The sequence below is a fragment of the Seriola aureovittata genome, chromosome 11 (genome assembly GCF_021018895.1).
Source record: "Seriola aureovittata isolate HTS-2021-v1 ecotype China chromosome 11, ASM2101889v1, whole genome shotgun sequence".
NCBI lineage: Eukaryota > Metazoa > Chordata > Actinopteri > Carangiformes > Carangidae > Seriola > Seriola aureovittata.
The window spans coordinates 13925261-13942519 of record NC_079374.1 but is presented as its reverse complement, the minus strand read 5'-3'; the positions used below and the strand labels follow the sequence as shown (position 1 = coordinate 13942519).

General features: G+C 38.8%; 1 protein-coding gene across 6 annotated transcripts in view; it reads left to right on the top strand.

Moving 5' to 3' along the window:
• Positions 1-17024, top strand: part of rapgef4a (Rap guanine nucleotide exchange factor 4a) — a 35747-nt gene extending 18723 nt beyond the window's left edge. For 3 of the 6 annotated variants that reach the window (XM_056388982.1, XM_056388986.1, XM_056388985.1), the window contains 26 exons: positions 3122-3186; positions 4326-4376; positions 4485-4591; positions 5715-5836; positions 5943-6126; positions 6223-6307; positions 6848-6908; positions 7046-7122; positions 7240-7386; positions 8680-8795; positions 10347-10432; positions 10833-10911; positions 11038-11188; positions 12558-12646; positions 12886-12916; positions 13016-13094; positions 13451-13597; positions 14094-14191; positions 14631-14756; positions 14960-15138; positions 15249-15339; positions 15425-15475; positions 15723-15810; positions 15963-16027; positions 16132-16186; positions 16285-17024. In XM_056388982.1, coding sequence (XP_056244957.1) covers positions 3122-3186; positions 4326-4376; positions 4485-4591; positions 5715-5836; positions 5943-6126; positions 6223-6307; positions 6848-6908; positions 7046-7122; positions 7240-7386; positions 8680-8795; positions 10347-10432; positions 10833-10911; positions 11038-11188; positions 12558-12646; positions 12886-12916; positions 13016-13094; positions 13451-13597; positions 14094-14191; positions 14631-14756; positions 14960-15138; positions 15249-15339; positions 15425-15475; positions 15723-15810; positions 15963-16027; positions 16132-16186; positions 16285-16412 — 2558 coding nt within the window. In that variant the 3' untranslated portion in view covers positions 16413-17024. Of the gene's footprint in view, positions 1-3121; positions 3187-4325; positions 4377-4484; positions 4592-5714; positions 5837-5942; positions 6127-6222; positions 6308-6847; positions 6909-7045; positions 7123-7239; positions 7387-8679; positions 8796-10346; positions 10433-10832; positions 10912-11037; positions 11189-12557; positions 12647-12885; positions 12917-13015; positions 13095-13450; positions 13598-14093; positions 14192-14630; positions 14757-14959; positions 15139-15248; positions 15340-15424; positions 15476-15722; positions 15811-15962; positions 16028-16131; positions 16187-16284 lie in introns of those variants that run through there. The other 3 variants (XM_056388983.1, XM_056388984.1, XM_056388987.1) reach the window with 3 other exon arrangements.
• The last annotated feature ends 235 nt before the right edge of the window (positions 17025-17259 follow it).

Here is a 17259-nt window from a genome sequence, read left to right as displayed (position 1 = left end):
ACTGTAGAGGCTGAGTCACATGAATTAAACATGTTTTAAACAGTTTTCTTAGTTACAAAACACAAGGCTTTTACAGCACTTTGGTTTTAACAGGTGGATGCTTTTAAAGTCAGCATTGTTTCTTTCACTCCAGTCATGCATTCAGCTCTACTCTACCTGAACACCTTTTAATACATGAGCACATTTCTATGTCACAAGTTATCAGCTGCAATGAAAAACTTAGAAGCCTAGAAATGTTGACCAAAAGTACTTTTCTTCCCCAGGAAATTAAACTTTTGATTTTTATGCAGGTGCGCCGGCAATATCCAGGGCGGGAAGTGTTATGTGTTTGTGTTGTCCGTCGAGCTATCTGTCCCGTTCCCGTGAACGCGATATCTCAGTGGACTCGAGGATGAATTGGTTATATTTTGATTGCTAAAGGTCAAAGTTCAAAGACATGAGACCTCACGCTCTTGTGAATGTGATGCATCAGGAATGCCTAGAGAGTAATTCATTGCATTTGGGACAAACATTCACTTGGACTCACGGATGAACTGATAAGAGGGTCAAAGGTCAAGATCTCTGTGACATCTCAAAACATGTTTTTGGCCATTCATACGCTAATTATGATGAACGCAAATGTCTAATAGGATAAAATGATAAAGTGATGATATTTTATATCCAAATGGTCAAAGGTCAACTTCACAGTGACATCATAATGTTCTAAAAAAAACATCTGGCCATAATTCAACACGGTAACTCCAGGAAGGGGAGATTGTGACCATATTTCCTGCAACTTGACTGGATGGCGGAGGCATACAACCACAAAGCGGTAATCTTGGATTCACCTCTCACATGCATTGTGTACGTTACATCTGCAATGATGTGACTGAATTAATGCGACCCTTGAATGTATGGCATGATGTCACATGGACCACCATGACCGTTTCACAAATAAAATGATGGGCAGCTGTGTTAAGTTCTCAATGCAACAATAAACAAGCGCAAATTCTATACAGACCCACAGCCTATAAATAGAAATACATTCTAAGAATGTGCAAGAAGATGGCTGACAGCAAAATGAAAATGAGACTCGTCTTTCATGTAAATATGACCTCAACAGTTAAAGAAACATGTCCTCTAGCAAAAATAATTAATACCTTAAACATAAGGGGCTTCTGTTACATAGGTCGCTTCTCAGTACTTTTCAAACTGACCCGTGTGAGCATTTAATGATCTGGCGCCCCTGTTGGAACAACAACATCATTGGTAGCTGCCTAGCAAAGTACATGTAAGTTGCAAAAATGAACAATATGAATGTTTCCTAATGTGCCTGGTTCATTAGTTTGGAAACTATAGCCACTTGTAGGGTTAATAAGCACTTCGTATAGCTTGATTTTACTCCAGTGTTCAGAAATATTTCTGATATAAACAAACTTTACCAGCATGAGAAAGAAATGAGAACTCTAGATGTACTAAAAAAAAACCTGTCAATCAGTTTGACAGTTTTTACATTTTAATCACGTATTGCATTTTTTTTCAATTTTTCTATTAATGTTTCCCCTGAAGGACCTTGTTTGCCCATTTGGTCAGATGGTCTAAATGCTAACAATAGAACAAATCTCTCAGCCAAGAACATTTACTAAAATGACCAGGAATTACATAGAGCATTGTCAATAAAGTTAAAATGATACAGATGCTTGGCTTTTGTCCCTGGATATATAGCCACAAGTGTAATGTTAGATTTCTAGCTGTGCTCCACTTTCTCTGTATTGTGTGGATTGTGTATCTGTCTTGTGGTATCAGCAGTCTGAGAGGCACGTCTAAGAATAGCTGAGTTTTTTCCCCTGCAGATACAGTTGTGACTGAGCAGCCTTGACTGATTATGCTATTTGTCCTGGAGGGGAGGAGTACAGTACAAGCTTAAAGCTCCAAATACTGAGAAATAACCACACCCCTCTAACAAACCCTCTGCAGGACTTTCACATAGAGTATAAACTCTGGCAAAAGTATTTCTTTACTGTATTCCATCGCTTTGCTGCCTTTGTACAGAAACACCCATAACCCCATCTTAAGCACTAGAGTCTAATAGCATGTTTAATTAAGGAAAAATCTAAACTGGAACATTTATTTTTTATCAAAGGTTCAGTATACATTTGTGAGTTATCTGCTCCTTAAGGTAAGCACGTACAAGCCCAACGTATCTATAATGTCAAGAGAGTAATAGAAACTTGATCGTTGCTCAATGGTGGTCGAAATAAGAAAAAAAAAGGTGGATAAATAAACAGTGGCCACTGGTTAAGTTATGTGCAAATTTACTGGTTCAAAATGGTGACCGACATGAGTGGCATACTTGAATGACTAGAAAAGCAAAAGAAAGGAAATATTAAAAATGGAATGTAAACATACATATTATGACATCCAAACCAAAGATCTAAAGATGGTATGAAAAGGAGCAGAATTAAACATTGAACAACTGACAGTGACCAGGAAATACAATAGTAGTCAATTTAATGTATTTTTGCATCATTTCATTGTTTTAAAGTCAAACAAAATATGTTTATATTTACAGTAAAACATGATTTTGTTGTTCTGTATATACTTCTCTTTAAATTTACATTACATTTACATTTATTCATCTGGCAGAAGCTTTTATCTAAAGTGTCTTATAAGTTAGGGGCATCACTAAAGCTTCAGTGCAGTAGGAGACATTGGTGTAAATACTAATTACTACAAGTGCATAGTAAGTGCTAGTTAGGCACGTTACGGTGTTAGAGGTGTTAGGAGAGGAGTTGCTCTCGGAAAAGATGGGTCTTCTAGAGATCATTGAAATAAATTTTCAAGGATTAAATGGGCTTTTTATTTGCAAGTTATTTGCAGCTTGTTGTTTATGTGTCTTGCTCCAGGAACTTTTATTTAGTGGTATGAAATTGCTGAATCTTTTTCTCAGTTTTAAAAGTAAGAGTTGACGTTTTTTCTTCATCACGTGGCCCTGCAGGGGATCTCTATTCCTGGGGTTAGACGGAGGTTTGAACAAAAATGGAACAAGCTGCTGACACACTTCTCGTTGATGGTCATGTTTTTTCTCCAAGTCACTTTACATGCAATATATTGTAATATATCCTCTGTTTTTCACACCCAGAAATGCCGGACAAGGAGAACATAAGCAACAACTCAATTGTTTCAGTCTCCAAACATCAGAATAAGGTAATTTCTCTGACACTTGACAGCCTGACACACACTCCTTATTTATTACAAAACTAACTCTTTATCATGTAGTGTTACCACATGTTATGAAAGACAGAGAGGGTCTGCGGGGTTGAGACAATTCTGGGATAGAGTGTCATTGTGAGTAAAAAAAAAAGTTTGGCAATGATTTAAACCTCAGCTATAACTCATTTTGTCGTTGCTTTCATTTTGTGTGACATAACAACATCCTTTACTGTTACTGGCCTCTTCAGCAAAGGTTGGAAATAAGCGTGGAATGTGAAGTTTGTTTAAAGTTGATCTAAATATAAACAAGGTGACTGGAGTTCTTGTCTCCATCCAGAACAGTTCCTGTCCCACCTTTCTCCTGTTGTCGTTTCCTGGCCACTGGGTTGATAACGTGGCACTACAGTAGATTTATGGTGCCCTGTGCTTTGTTCCTTCCTAGAGTTTGGTCACAACATGGCTACAAGATTGTTCTGTTATGTAACAAACAGCTTTAATTTACTATAACATATATAAATAATAACTAAGAAAGCCCAGCTTCTTTGGCTACTGAGTGGACAAATTTTCTTGTGAATTAATGATGAGGCTTTAAAGCCTTCACATAAATGCATGAGTTAACGCTGCTCTCTGAAGCAAGCAGAATGCATTTTAAATGTCACAACCCTGCAGCCCACCCTGTGGTCCCAGAGGACAGAAAAAAACACAACACGATATCAGTGTCCCATTTAAGCAATTGGATGCATCAGTCAAGAATCTGGGAACACACTATTATTTTAACTCAGAAGCAATATAGAAAGCCATGAGTTCAATTAAAATTGACAGCTAATAAACACATAATGTCAACTGTGAGTCATACAGGAGCGGTGAGGAAGATATCCTGTGGCCCCCAGTGAGAAGAAAAACACCCGTTATTTAACTTGACTTGTCTGACATGTTGTTGTTTCCTTGATGTCTTTATTTTCCAATTACTGGACTGTTGTGTTTTTGTTGGGTTTGGCAGCAACAGATCTTTAATTTTACCCAGTTTCTGTGATGTTGAGTTTTTCTATCTTCAGAGGAGCCTCAGTACCATTGTCATCCATGATGTCTTTTATTTCAGTTCCTCTTATTTTTCGTTTCATTTTATTTTGCAGAAGTCATTCATTGAAAGCCCAGCCAAACCCCACCCCAAATGCATTTCACAGGTAGTAAACTCAATGACCTTCTGTACGTAGGCGTCAGTCATTACCTGTTAATGTGGCGCAGGTAGGACTCCTATTGTGCTGTGATTTGACCCGAATTCTACTGTGCAGGTGCCCTCGGAGAAGATCTTACGGGCTGGGAAAATTCTCCGTAACGCCATCCTCTCCAGGGCGCCTCACATGATCAGAGACAGGAAGTACCATCTGAAAACATATAGGTTGGTTGACATTTTAATACAAGTAGTTTGTGAAAGACGTGCACAAAAACCATCTAAAAATCCCAACTTGATAGCATAAATGAAAAGAAAAAAAAGCTGTTCACATGTCCTTTGGCGTCTGGACTTTCTAGACTTCTGTGTTTTCCTATACTATCATTCTAAAATGCATTCCTGATAGCATAACTGTACTAGTAACTTTTTGATATTAACAGTAACTCAAATAACCGTGTAATGTGAAAGGTGTTTGCTTGTAGTCATGACCACAGAAAGAATTACTATCTGACCTCCCCGAAGCGCTGCAGTGCCTCTTTCAGCTGTCTTGGTTTTACAGCCCACAACTTTACTGTTTTGGTTGAGTCTCGCGGTTCTCATCTGCATCATTTTCAGACACAGCTGGCAGCTGTTTTCAACATTTTTTAAAAACCCACTGTACGCTACCTGCCGAGGGCCAGACATTTCCCTTGGTGAAGACAAAAACAGCAAAAGAGAGAGTGAATATCAGACTTGTATTCCTCAGATACAGACAAACACGACTCTAAATGAATGCTAATGCTGTTTTGTGTCTTTCGGGTGTGTGAACAGACGTCTCTTTGCTAAAATGTTCCCCATATCAGTTTCATAAAATTGCAATACTGTATGTCAGTGTTGTGTTTACAGCTTATTGCGCTGAGCCCAAGTGTCCAAACATCAATTAATGTGTGTGGAGTCACTGCCAATCTTACACAGCCTATGTTGTATTCTATGAGTTGTATGTAGAAAAGTTTTTTTTTTCATCAGTAACTTTAATATAATTTCTTGTTACATGATTGAAATTGTTGTCAGTGACATGATCTTTTTTTTTTTATTATTATTTTATATTCATTCATCATTATTTTGATGAAGAGACCTTATAGTTACATTTTGTTTGTTAGAATGTAACACCTTTGTATTTATTTATTTATTTTATTTAACTCCTATTTACACAAGATTTGTACTGTGGCAGAATATAAAAGCTCTTCAACCTGTTTGGTCAACAACAAAATACAAGCACAGAGCTGATTAATTAAATACAATCAGACAGTGAACCAATATCGGACAGTAAACATATTACATAACTTATATTGACTTTTTTTTTCTTTCCTAGGCAGTGTTGTGTGGGGACAGAGTTGGTTGACTGGCAAATGCAACAGAGCTCATGCGTCCACACTCGTATTCAGGCTGTGGGCATGTGGCAGGTGCTGCTGGAAGAAGGTGTTCTCAACCATGGTGAGAGGCTGTGTGTGATGCCTGTGTCTGCGCACATGTTGGCTACGTGTGAGGCACAGATTTTAAATTTAAGCCCTGCTGTTTGTGCTGTGTCGTTGTGACGCAGTGGACCAGGAGCTGAACTTCCAAGACAAGTACCTCTTCTACCGCTTCCTGGATGATGAACAGGAGGATGCCCCTTTGCCCAGTGAGGAGGAGAGGCAGGAGAGCCAAGAGGAGCTGCAGGACACCCTGCTCCTCCTCTCGCAGATTGGACCTGATGCCCACATGAGGATGATCCTGAGGAAACAGTAGGGATCTACAGCAGTAACCTCTAAAACATTGTTAAATAAAGTGAATCAGTGTGATGCCGTAATGAGTTTGATTATACATTTCCTGTTTTCCAGTCCATCTGAAAGAACAACAGATGATTTAGAGATCATTTATGAAGAGCTGCTCCATATAAAGGCCTTATCTCATCTATCCACCACTGTGAGTAGAAATGCCCTGTCTTAAGTAGCCGTATGAATCCTGGTGTCATTGTGTGGCACTGAAATTGTTTGTGTTTCCTGTAGCGATAAAAACCATGCTCAGCGATAAATACCTTGCTCAGCTCCTCAGACATTTTTGTCAGATTTAAGAGCAGACTGGTGACAGTGGCGGAAAAATGCAAGCATGCAAACACACACTCTGTATATATGTATTCCTCTCAGTCTGGATCATCATGTACAGTCAATATAAATGTTCTGCAGGTAAAGTCGTCAATTTTTATCGCTGCTGGAATTCACTCAGATTGAAAACCAAGTTATGTGAGAATTGCTGCCAACTGCATACCTTTTTTATGGACAATATAACTCATGTTCAATCTCTTGAAAATCTATTTTACACCAGTGGGGTATTGAACAGCAGAAAAGTAAAACTTTGTTTGTCTGTGTGTTTTTTACTACTTTAATGTTCCCTGTTGCCCCAGTAAGTAAAACAAATGTGTTTTAATATTGATCTTCCCGTGTTATATCTCCCCTGCTTGCAAAGGTAAAGAGAGAACTGGCAGGGGTGCTGATCTTTGAGTCTCATGCAAAGGCAGGGACAGTGTGTGAGTATTTTTTTATCAAATAAGTGATATGATTCAGAAATGCATTACAGAGTAAATATTAATCCAACAAATCACAGATGAGGCTTTATTAGACCACCAAAGCTTTTCTTTGTTTTTGATATGATTTTCTCTCCCAGTGTTCAATCAAGGGGAGGAGGGCACATCGTGGTACATTATTCTGAAGGGCTCAGTCAACGTCGTCATCTATGGAAAAGTAGACATTTCTTCAAATAAGATCATTCACATCACCAAAGCATCAAGATTACTATGCTGCTCTGAGCAGGGCCTTGATTCAGTGTTCAGGAACTGATCAGCATGCTGTGCTCCTCAGGGTGTTGTTTGCACGCTTCATGAAGGAGATGACTTTGGGAAGCTGGCACTTGTCAATGACGCCCCCCGTGCTGCTTCCATTGTCCTGCGAGAGGACAACTGTCACTTCCTGAGAGTAGACAAGGAGGACTTCAACCGGATTTTGAGGGTGAGTTTCTGTTCAACATTTACTAATGTTATTACAGCAACAGTAAAAAAAAACAAAAAAAACAACAACAAAAAAAAACACTATTGCCCTCTGTTGGCAAAAACTCAATAATGCAGCCTGTGAGAGACTACAACAGCCCTCTGCACCCATTAGCTTTTTCATCTTACTAAATATGAAATATGTTGATAATGATTCGTATTACTTCAAGCTTGATATAAGAGGCAGATTTTGGGTTATTTTCTTCGATCTGTTATGAGGGCAGTTTATAAAGAAATCAGACATCTGGTGGCTGATAACCCAACAACTTGATAATCTGATAACTGACTAAATTGTAAATGATCCTTCTAAATGGCTTCAATATTTTCAAAAGCTGTGTTGTTGTAATAGTGTCAGACACTGTAATGACATTACAGCTATCAGCTGTATATCAACTATATAATATTTACATCCAGTAAAATAGTCAAACCCAAGTTTATGGTAGCACTATCTGAGCCAATGTAAACTTTCTAGATGACACCTGACATAGTTTGTATCTTTAAAAAAAAGTTGGATCTACACTTAAAACTTCAGATAATTTTCTGTGGGTTTGAACAATGCTGGCACACTCGGGATGCACCATCTGAATATGTATTGACCGACCCAAGAAATAACTCAATGTCTTGAGAGAATAGTAATTTATTCAAAACTGAGGTTTATGCATGCCCAGGTTAAATCATTTCACAATAACCACATCTCACCCAAAAAAAGAGCAAAACATCCAATTAATGGTTGTTTTTAACTTTAACATTAATACCTCACACTTGTTAGACAATGGTAAAAGCAATCCAGCCCATTATTACATTGTCAGAAACCTCTTGCTTGCTAAGGTAAGTGTGATTGTTTGCTGACTGTGCGCTGGACGAACCATCTAATCCACTCTGCTGTGTGACCAGAGCCCAGTGTTAAGCCACTGTCTCTGCAGTAGGAAAAATATGGCTAGTTCTGATTCAGACAGCCGAGGGTCAAACCTCTTGGCAATTTTTAGATGATTGCATAATTGTGTAAACACTGCATACAGTTTATGACATGCCATATTCACTATGCTGTCGACGAAGACAGCTCATATTCCTTTAACACAATCATATACAACTTACACACAACCACTCGGTGTATTAAAAAATAGTAATTATCATGGCTGTTTCATGTTGTTGTACTGTCTTTATTAGATTCCATGTCTTCATCATCTGCAAAGGTTCAAGTCTTCATATAAAAATGCATAATTTCTATGTATTCACTGTGTGTCTATGTGTGAAGGACGTGGAGGCCAACACGGTGCGTCTGAAGGAGCACGGTCAGGATGTTCTGGTGTTAGAGAAGAGTCTCAGCAGCAGTCGGACCTCCGTCCAGGGAGCCTCATCCTCACATTACAAGTAAATGTGCCCACCACTGCACTGCACTCTGCTGAACAGAGCTGTATTTGTAGACAGAAAAGGTGTACATCATAGAGTATATCCACCTGGCAGGTGTTAATTGAACTTGTAATCTCGAATGGAGTTGTAGCCAAAACATTAACAACAGTTCTATTTTTGAAAACAAGGTGTGATAAACTGCAGCAAAGTATTTTGGTTAATTTATCTTGTTATATCAAGAAAAAATTAGATAATCAACCTGTTAACGCGAGAAAACAAATGGTCGCTTCCTTGTTACTTATAATGTTTATCAATGATCAGGATGCCATGCTAGCATGTATAGATGGCATTGTCTCAACTGATTTAAGGTGAAAATGTCAGATCACAGAGTACCCATAACCGTGCCAAACAAAACTACACATTTATGCCTTGACTTGCTGTTCGGTTCTGAATCCTCCCTGACAGTCATGACAGTGATCTTGAAGGTTAAAATTGGTTGTGATGAATAAATGAAGCAGACACTCATTTTCGAGTTCTCCATAATTATCCTGTGATCTTGGAAAATGTGATTGAATTAAAATAAAAAAAAAGGATTATCTCATTATCTTAAGAAATCAGCTTTTTGTTTTCTCAAGATATTGAGATAAATTAACCTGTTATCATGAGAAAACAGGCTTTGTTTTCTCAAGATAACAATAATTAACTTGCGATTAACTCTTGAGCTTACATCATTGCAAAACTAATTGCAAGAAGGGCTCAGCAATTTCCTAAAACAGCTGGGCACTAGTTTTTAGCAAACATTACTCAAACAAGATTAAAAAGGGCATTTTTTGGGAACCATTTTCAGATTGTTGGTTTTAGTCTTTTCACTGGCTAAGAAAAAAAAATTACTATCACCAGCCTTGTCCTTAAAAACTGTGGAAAATCCTGGAGGATACTGGTCTCTATCAGTCAGTGTGACCAGCAAATGAAAACACTTCCTGATCGTACAGGCAGCGCAAGCACAGAGCAATCCTGTGCACTGCAGCCAACAAGTGTTATCTTAATAGAGGCATCTGTCACTGCAGCACAGTCGCTGTAATATGGAGAGACACATTAATGGTAATGATGTACTAGTGCCTAGGGGGAAAAGAAGGCCTGGCAAGTCACAATTACTTGTTCAGGGTCGCCCTCTAATCAGCTCCACTCCTCACACATGAGAGTGTCAAGACTGAATTCTCCCCCACGAGTGGGGAAGACACAACACTGCTTGTGTGGCTCGCTCTTGTGATGAAGCTATCAAGTAATGAAAACAAGCGAGGCTGGATTGTGTTGATTCTCCTTCACAGAGAAGATGTCCCCACATTTTTTTTGTGGCTTCTCTGACAGCTCTTAGCCCAGACTCCCCTCAATCTTCAGTCAGCCAAGAACTCTGAGAACTGTGATTGTAAATAGGATTGTTATCAAATGAAGCAATCACAGACGCACGTTCAAGTAACACAAATCGGTCAAGGGCCATCGCCGTGTCATTAAGCATTAAGAGCCAGTGTTTCTTGATTAGTGAAGGGTGTGTTTTATTCTGTCTTGCTCCAGATACAAGGTAATGTCGGGGACGCCGGAGAAGATTTTGGAGCACCTCCTTGAAATGATGCGATTGGATTCTCAATTCACAGAGTCAGGTACTGCTCAGCATAAAAAATTCAGTATGGCAGATTAGTGCCATCTAATATAATCTATCAATATGACGATCATGTACTGTGAAGGGTTTTCTTCCATGCAGTGTATTTATTCTCTCCTCTACTCTCCCTGGCTCAGTCTCTCTCCCCTCTGCCCTTTGCCTGCTGCTCTGCACTGACCTGTTTGTTCTCATCTATAATTAGCCACACATCACAGGGCTGATCTAATTACTCTCGCTTGTGTGGATACATATGGTTTTCATTTGCCTTCAGAGGTGACAGAGACAGGGCCATGTGGCTCAAGCCCGATGGCTCTGGTCACTCTTTGATCTGCTCTTACTCTTCCATCACAGGTGTTTGACATGAGCTTCTTTTTTTTTTTTTTTTTTTTTTTTTGTCACAGACTCCGCCTTAGATGACTTTGTGCTCATGCACTGTGTCTTCATCCCAAATAGTCAACTGTGTCCAGTGTTGATGGCCCAATATCCTTTCAGTACTATGTTACCTAATGTTTTTTTTCTGGTCATGTGAAAATGACCTGAAAGGCAAAAAATAAAACATACTTCTTTGTTGCAATTACATTATTTTGATCCTGAACTGCTGTGCACCTACCATGCCGAGGCCTTGCAGGGTTCTGAACAGGAGAAGCTGGATTACACGCTTAACAACAAGCGCAGGGTGATCCGTCTGGTGATGCAGTGGGCTGCTGTACACGCAGATCACCTGCAGGAGGAGGACAATTTGGTGGCCTTCCTAGAGGTCAGCCTCTTGATATGAGTGCTAATATAACCACCGTAAACAACAGTGCCAATAACAATACAGTTTGATAATCAATGTAAACGTAAATCAGTGTTTGTATTGGAATCTTTTTGTGTTTTAGATTTTACGTGACAGTACATAATGTTGCAGAACAGCAACATGTACAGTAACAATACACAAATTCAGAAGGTACTTTATCTCTGTAATTTCTCTGAAGAAAGTGGGAGGTGAAGCGACGGACACTTGGTTAAAATACTATTTGTAGAAAGTTTAAAAAAAAAAAAGAAAGAAAGAAAAACTATTACGAGGAAACTGGGAACGAAAACTCACCAACAAAGGACCAATGGCTAATGAATGAAATCGTCATAATGTAAAAACAGACACATATCTTGAGACTGCAAGAAGTACAACTTTTATTTTCAAGTATACAATAACAGTCATGTAAATAGTGCATACAAATGCATTTTGGAAGGAGGCAAAGAACCACCCATTTGAAAGCTGAGGTTTGTATCAATCTGGCGTCAATCTGGACAAATCCAAATCATCCTGTTGGGATTCACACAAATATTATTAAAATTAGTGGCTCTCATTGATCAGCTAAGTTTCATTTACTGTCTTTTGTTACATAAATATAACTTAAGTACCAAACTAAGTCTTACTGTTGCTGTCTTTCACCCAGAGTTTACCATTGAAACCTTAATCTACAGCAGCGAAGCAACACCTGCGTCAGATATGTCTTGCTGTATTGTCAGTTACTAGACATAAATGGACACTTGTCTGCCAATCAGAATCGAGAATGCTCAGTAACCAGGGAATAAAACACATTTATCTCATGAAAATAAAAAGCAGGGCCACAGGTGTGGCTATTATACATGTGTTTCCTATTGCTTTGGTTTGCAGACTCGGAATAAGACTTTAAATTATTAAATGTAAACTTCATGATGTAACATTTGTACAGCTGTACTGGTGTTATTCTAGTTTATACTTTTGGGCTGCCCTGAGCAATAAGGCCAGGTGATAAATATTGGCTGCACCTTCACGTTTACTTTTCCATTTGTGTCTCTAATATGACTCCTGAATGTAGGGCCTGATAAATTAGGGATTTATACATGTATTTTGGAGATTGCTCACTCAGGCCAAAGATTGTTAAACAGATTTATTTGAAAATAATAAATGTAATTACAAGACTCGTGTCATAAAATTACAACCTTGAGTTAAAAAAAACCCAATAAAGCTAAAAGCTTATATCCAGTGTGGTCTTTGTTAGAGAGAAAAAGGGGTATTACAGCTTGATGACTGAATCAATGATTGTTGCATTTTATCGATTTATTACTTTTTCTGATATATCTTTAATGGTTTTATTTTGCAGGAGTTTCTCATGGCGGTATCTAATGATGCCAAAGCGATTGCAGCCCTCAGGGATCAGGTAACGGAGCTGGATAGAATTGTAAAGCGCAAGTAAGTTATTGGTTTTTTGTTTCTGTTTTTTTGTTTTGTTTTGTTTTCTTTATGGGTGTGGAGGAAGTTGGATGAAAAGCGCCTTAAACCCAAAACTGCTTGTATTCCTAATAGTTTGTAGTCACCATGATCCCCTTGAAACCTCAATGTTTGTGATTATTTTTCTTCCACATTTTATTGGCAGATGATCAGTGCTAAAGAATTGTTGATTTAATTTTGACTTATTTTTTTCATTGCAGCGCTGAAGATGCCAGACTGTCACAGAAAAAGGTACGAGGCAGAGGCTTTTACTTTCAAATGAAAAGTCATGTGCAGCTTTTGTTTTATTGTGCAGACTTTCGAACCTAAACTCCTTATACTTTGTCACAGCACAAAATTCTGCTGCGGCAGTTCAGTACAGGAGATGAGAAGCTTCAGAAACGTCAGCCCATAAAGAGTAATGATGAAAGTGAGTAAAAGACATGTCTCCAGACCTTTTAACTGTTGCTATACCACAGCTGTCACATTACATCCACTATTTGAAATGTCAGCTGGTCCTCATTAGACAAACACTTGTGTTGGAGTGGGTGGTTTTCTGTACATTTTAAAGCAGCAGCAGAAAATAACCCTGCTATGTAGTGGACTGGATATGTGACCATGGATGTTTTCGACTCAGAGACTCCCTGACAAATTTGATTTGGTGATGACACATACTGATTGAATATTTTTTGTCTTTCCAGTCGGTTCCTGATGACATTCTGAAGGAATATGTGGCGCTTGACACATCATTGACAATCCCATATTTGCTCTGATTCTTGTCTCCAGTTCTTTTGAAAGTCTACTGCTGTGACCATACCTACACCACAATCCGGGCCCCTGTGGCCACCTCAGTCAGGGAGGTCATCGGTGCTGTGGCCGACAAACTGGGGTCAGCAGAGGACCTGCTCCTGGTCAACCTCAGTTCGGCAGGAGGTGAGAGCAGTGGCAGCTACATGTTAACCAAGATGGCACAAGGGAGAGCCCAAGCAGGGTGTTATACTAATTAATCCCAGGCTGATTTAGTGAGAAATTTCAGTGGCAAGTAAACAAAAACAGAGCAGAAGCTGATTATCATAGAGCTCATATATCTCTAACCAGTGAACTTTAGCTTTGCAAGGAAAAATCAAGGCTTCAAATAGTTGTCACATGTGTATGACTTAGCATGAAAGAGCTCTTATAGGCCAGATAGTATAATATTATAATAGAATATGGTGTTGTGCCATAGTGTCATCTTCCCTCGGTGTTATTAGTTCTGCAAAGGCTCGAACCGTATGCTGTGGATTGATTTTCAGAACGCTGAGATTTTTAACCACCTAATATAATATTTAACATTACATTAGATGAATGGTTTGCAGTGTTTTCCAGAAGATGACTAAAACAAATTTAAATATTTTCTTAACCCTCATGTGTTGTGTTTTCTTTTTTACAGAGAAAGTGATCTTCAAGCCCAACGATGTTTCAGTGTTCTCCACTCTCAGCATAAATGGACGGCTGTTTGCCTGCCGAAGGGACCAGCTGGATTCTTTGGTGTGTTAATGCCTGTCAGAAAACACACGCTGCACAAGACAATTCTCATCTTAAAAAAAAAAAAAAAACGGTTTCACAAGTACATTTACTGAATCCCCACAACTCGCTATAAATCACAGAAATCTGTTGCTCCTGACACTTTTCTCAGCTCATATACATTTGTGATGTCTTCCATGCCTTTCGCAAAAACAGCTACCCATAAGCAACCCGGTGCACATACGGAGGCAATTATAACCATGTAAATAAACAGTTTTTGAATATATGTCTGTGAAGTTAAATTATAATGTTTATTCTTATCAGCAGCTTCCTTTCATATTGTTTCGTTATGACATTTGCTTTATTTTGGTCCCTGAACATATATGTTTCAAAACGAGAATTCCTGCAACAGTAGATTACATAATTGTCAAATATAAAAGACAGTGTTTTCCCTGTTTTCTAGACCCCTCTACCTGAGCAGGAGGGTCCCTCTACAGGGTCACTGGCCAGCTTTGAGTTGATGAGCTCTAAGGATGTGGCTTACCATATGACCTCCTATGACTGGGAACTTTTCCACTGTGTACATGAGGTATAAGTGAGAGGCCAGGTGCCTTTTGTAGAACTGATTCATTGTACAATGTGTCCCATAAGGTTGGCAAGATTTACATGTAATTGTAGACCTGATGCATTGATATAGCATAAATAAAAGTTTAATTGGTTTGGTTTTTATTTAGTTAACCTACTTTTTTATTCACAAGATCAGTTGTGTTTTTTTTTTTCTGTGTCTTGCAGCTTGAACTCATCTACCACACATTTGGGAGGCAAAACGTTAAGAAAAGCACGGTGAACCTGGATCTGTTCCTGAGGAGGTTTAATGAAATTCAGTTTTGGGTGATCTCAGAGATGTGTATGTGTTCTCAGCTCAGCAAGCGGGTGCAACTTCTCAAGAAGTTCATCAAGATTGCTGCCCAGTGAGTGGACCTCGTTTCCACTGTCCATTCTGTGATATATGTCATTTGACTCTGATTGCAGTTTTGTTTATGCGCTTCACTGTCTTACCTTTTCATGTTTACTTTCAAAGCTGTAAGGAGTACAGGAATCTAAACGCCTTCTTTGCTGTCATTATGGGCCTGAGTAACCCAGCAGTGAGCAGGCTGAGTCAGACCTGGGAGGTGTGTATACGTCCACCGTGTCTGTTTCTGTTAAAAATTCATTAGTAAGCAATACGTAAACCACCCCTGTCATTTGTGTTCACAGAAACTTCCCAGCAAATTCAAGAAGTTTTATAGTGAATTTGAAAATTTGATGGTAAGCGAAAACAACTTATTTTGTACACTCAATTATGCTTTTTCCCCTTCAAACTGTCTCCATCTTTAATTGGTTTTGCTTTTAGTCCAAGCAAATACTGAGTAGAAAAGCATCAGGATTATTGCACTTTCAGCTGGTCACTGAGTTGAGTGTGGGTTTAGCAGCATCTCCCTCGGCCAGGACTGTGATAGATAGGCTTAACATAGCAGCGATGACAGATCTCAGAACCGTGTGACTGTTTCCACAGGACCCATCCAGGAACCACAGAGCGTACCGACTGACAGTTGCCAAGCTGGAGCCTCCCATCATTCCCTTCATGCCGCTGCTGATCAAAGGTCAGAGCCATTTATTTGATGACGTTTATTTTTAATGTAACATCATTTTGACCAGTTCGTCACAACTGTTTTGTAGTTTTAACCATCTAAATAACTGATTTCCCCCTTTCCTCTAACTTTACCACTTACTGTGTTTCACTGTTTCTTTCCAGACATGACATTCACTCATGACGGCAACAAGACATTTATTGACAATTTGGTCAATTTTGAAAAAATGGTGAGGCTCTGAATGTGCAGATAGTTGGCCAACTTTTGGCGTAAATCTTTTATTAATCATTACTTCCTGACGTCTGTTGCTGATTATATGTCTCTGTCTTTCAGCGAATGATAGCTAACACAGTGAAGATAGTGAGATACTGTAGGAGCCAGCCATTCAGTAAGTCCCAAAGGATCATCTGATAATAATGAGATATTTTTCCTCCATGATTTGTCTCATTTTTCTCCAACACTTTCCATCTTTTTCCACATAATTAGGTCCAGATTCACCTCTGGCCAGCAAGAACCATCCAGAAGTTCAGACTTATGTTCGCCAGCTCAAAGTGATCGACAACCAAAGGACGCTAACTCAGCTCTCTCATGGACTTGAGCCTCGCAGGTCTTGAACCCACTCAGGGACAGAAGTGTTACACTCTGATGCTGCTTCACTACATGATGTGTTCTTACCGTGGGATGAATTTACTCCAATACAGGCAATCACATGGAGGACCTAATGACGTATCATGTAATGAGATATTGTTTCAGATGCCATTGCCTGACTTGTTAAGCCTTTTAATTACAGTAATTTGTGATATTTTGACAACGGTAATTGTTGGCGGGTGAAGTACCTCTCATATCACTGTGCTGCAGATATCATCATCTCCAACTCAAACAAGAGGGACAATTGAAGAAATGAAAGATCTTTAGGGGGATCTCATTCATCAGATTATTGTAACATTTCAGATGTAAACACTATGTGATGCTGATGCTTTAAAAATGCAAAGTCTCAATTATATTCCTGATATTCAGTTGTTTCATAGCTTTTGTATCAAACAATATTTATACATATTTAAGTTTGTGAGATTCTTACGTGTTGTAAATTGTGTACAAATATTTATTCTGACATCAGCATGCAGAGGGTTATGATTGTTTGACTTTTTAATCATGTGAGCACATTTCTCTTGTCTGAATGTCTGAAAACCTTTTATGTGCTGTAAATATTAAATATTTTAGATGTATTTCTGTGGCATATTGTCATTACTGTTTTGATCTGCCATTGCATTGATAAGTTGATTTCAACCATGGCATGTTAAAATAGTAATCTATAATTTGTCATACAGTAAATGTGGTTTTGTCTTGAGAACCAGTACGTTAGAGCATGCAGTTATCATTGCAAGAGTTTCAATTCTTGACTTGCTTTAGTTCGAAACTTGGTTTGATTCAGGTTTTGTCCCAGGCACCTTTTATTAAAAA